This window comes from Nycticebus coucang, chromosome X (genome assembly GCF_027406575.1).
Source record: "Nycticebus coucang isolate mNycCou1 chromosome X, mNycCou1.pri, whole genome shotgun sequence".
NCBI lineage: Eukaryota > Metazoa > Chordata > Mammalia > Primates > Lorisidae > Nycticebus > Nycticebus coucang.
The window spans coordinates 50877261-50879287 of NC_069804.1; the positions used below are offsets into that span (position 1 = coordinate 50877261).

General features: G+C 49.2%; 1 protein-coding gene across 1 annotated transcript; it reads right to left on the reverse strand.

The window, feature by feature from the left end:
* Nucleotides 1-908: 908 nt before the first annotated feature.
* LOC128576667 (crk-like protein) lies at nucleotides 909-1820 on the reverse strand. Its single transcript, XM_053578859.1, has one exon. The coding sequence runs from the start codon at nucleotides 1818-1820 to the stop codon at nucleotides 909-911; it is 912 nt and encodes a 303-aa protein (XP_053434834.1).
* Between the last annotated feature and the right edge of the window lie 207 nt (nucleotides 1821-2027).

The following is a 2027-nucleotide window of genomic DNA, read 5'->3' on the forward strand; positions in this document are numbered from 1 at the left end:
TGAAAAGCTGGACAAGAAACCGGCCCAGTACTCCCCCCTGACCCTTTCCACTGCTCTTATCACTGACAAACAAGGTGAGCAAAGATTTCCATTAAAGATTTCACCCTCCTCCCAAGCTTTTGGGGCCAAAGCAATCCACAAGGCTGTGCACCTAGCTTGGCACTCCACAACTGCTTATTGTCGTTTTTTTTTTTTTTTTGTCTGCTGTCCGGTGAAACAAGGTACTATTGGCAACTAAGACAATAAAGGCCTCTGCTTCAGGGTTGTTCTTTTCATAGTCCTTTAGTTATGGCAGCTTCATTTTAGAAGCTCAGAGGCACGTGTCATTCCTTGGACTATCACAAAAATCCAACCTGCTACTTAAAAACCTGTTCAGAACACACAAGTCTAATTAATCTTCCACAATCAAACCAAAACAAAAGAAAGGTCAGATTTGAGGGATTCAGGACAAAATTTTGTCTTCCTTAAGGTTCATTTCCTCTTGAAGGAAAAACAAGATAGCAGCTGAGCCACTGCTTTATAGAACAACAACACAGTATCACCCCATGGTCTCAAACTTTCTCTGACCAACATGACAGAATCAGTCCCGGCTACAAACCAGGCAGTGATGAGAAGGAAGATCTTTTCCTTATCAACTTCTCTCCACTTGTGTGCTTCCACCAATACTTCTAGTTTATGATCCAAAAGAGCTCTAAAAATCGGCTTCTCTTTGATAACACAACTAAGATATAAATGCCAGGAGGCAGCCGCTGTGTGCATTCCAAATGTGTATGAGAGACCGCCAGTCTGCAGAAATCTGGAGGTGAACAATGTAGTGTGACCCGCCTACGAGAGAGAATGAGCTCCCATTGCAAAGGAGACTAATGATAGGCAGAACAACGAAGCAGCAGGAAACAGGGCAACAGCAATCACTCATTTTCATTTGGGTTTTGAGGGTCAATGATTTTGACGTGTGTAACGGGAAAAAGCCCTTTGCGCCCAATCACCTCGCCTTCCCACTGGCCATTTGTATTCATCCTTGTGACTTTCACAATGTCACCGACCTCTAATGCCAAGGCGGTCTTGTCATAAGCACAGGGTACTCCTTCCTGGATTGCTTTTGCAGAGTTAGGTCCATTCTGTGTGGATAGCGAAGGGTTGATAGCTGCCCCAGGAGTACTGGAAACTGCAGGTAGAGGAGTTGTGGTCTGAGGTTGAGCATATGCATGAGCAGATTCAGGGATCCCGTAAGTGTTGGAATTCCTACTTCCATGCTTTTCATGTGGTGAGGATCTCACAAGCTTTGCAACGTAAGGGACAGGAATCATCCCAACCCGGCCATCCTTGTTCCGGGCAGTCCACCACTGTTCTTCAGGCTTCTCTATTATCATTAGGATCTCACCCTTTTTAAAGGGCAAGTCTTCGGCATCATTCCCAAGAAAATCATAAAGAGTCCGTACATATTCCAGATTTCCTCCTGCTGTACGCAGGTTAGGTGCAGACACAGATCCCATTGGTGGGCTTGTATACCTGGTCGCAGGCTCGATTAGGGTGGTAGTGTTCAGGTAGTGGGTCTTGTAAAATTCCAGCAGGGCAGGCAAATGGTCGAACTCTTGATGCCCAATCTTAAAACGCCGTTTGGGCAGTGAATTGATGAGGTAGTGAGAGACCTGTGAGTTCTCTGACACAGACAACACGTAGCTCCCGGGGCGGGTGGACGAGTCGCGGACTAGAAACGTGCCGTAGCGTTGTCCCTGGAGCAGCGTTTGCGCCTCCTGCCGAGACACAGGTCCCATGTACCAGGTGGAGCGGTCTGAGGAATCGAACCTTGCAGACGACATGGTGTCGGGGCGGGGGCTCTGTGGCAGGTCGGATGGAAGGCTTTGTGGCGGGTCCGGGCGGCGGCCACTCTCGCCTGCTCTGGAAGCCATTGCCTGGCAGACGGCTTTGAGACCGAGGAAGGGCCTCTCCGCACACCTCGAGGCGCGCTCAGAGGGATGGACCAGCACCCTCCCCTCGGCTCCGGGCCCACCTGACGGAGAAAGCCG

Coding starts and splice junctions, on each gene's coding strand:
- LOC128576667 (XM_053578859.1), bottom strand. CDS start 1,820: ATGTCGTCTGCAAGGTTCGATTCCTCAGACCGCTCCACCTGGTACATG.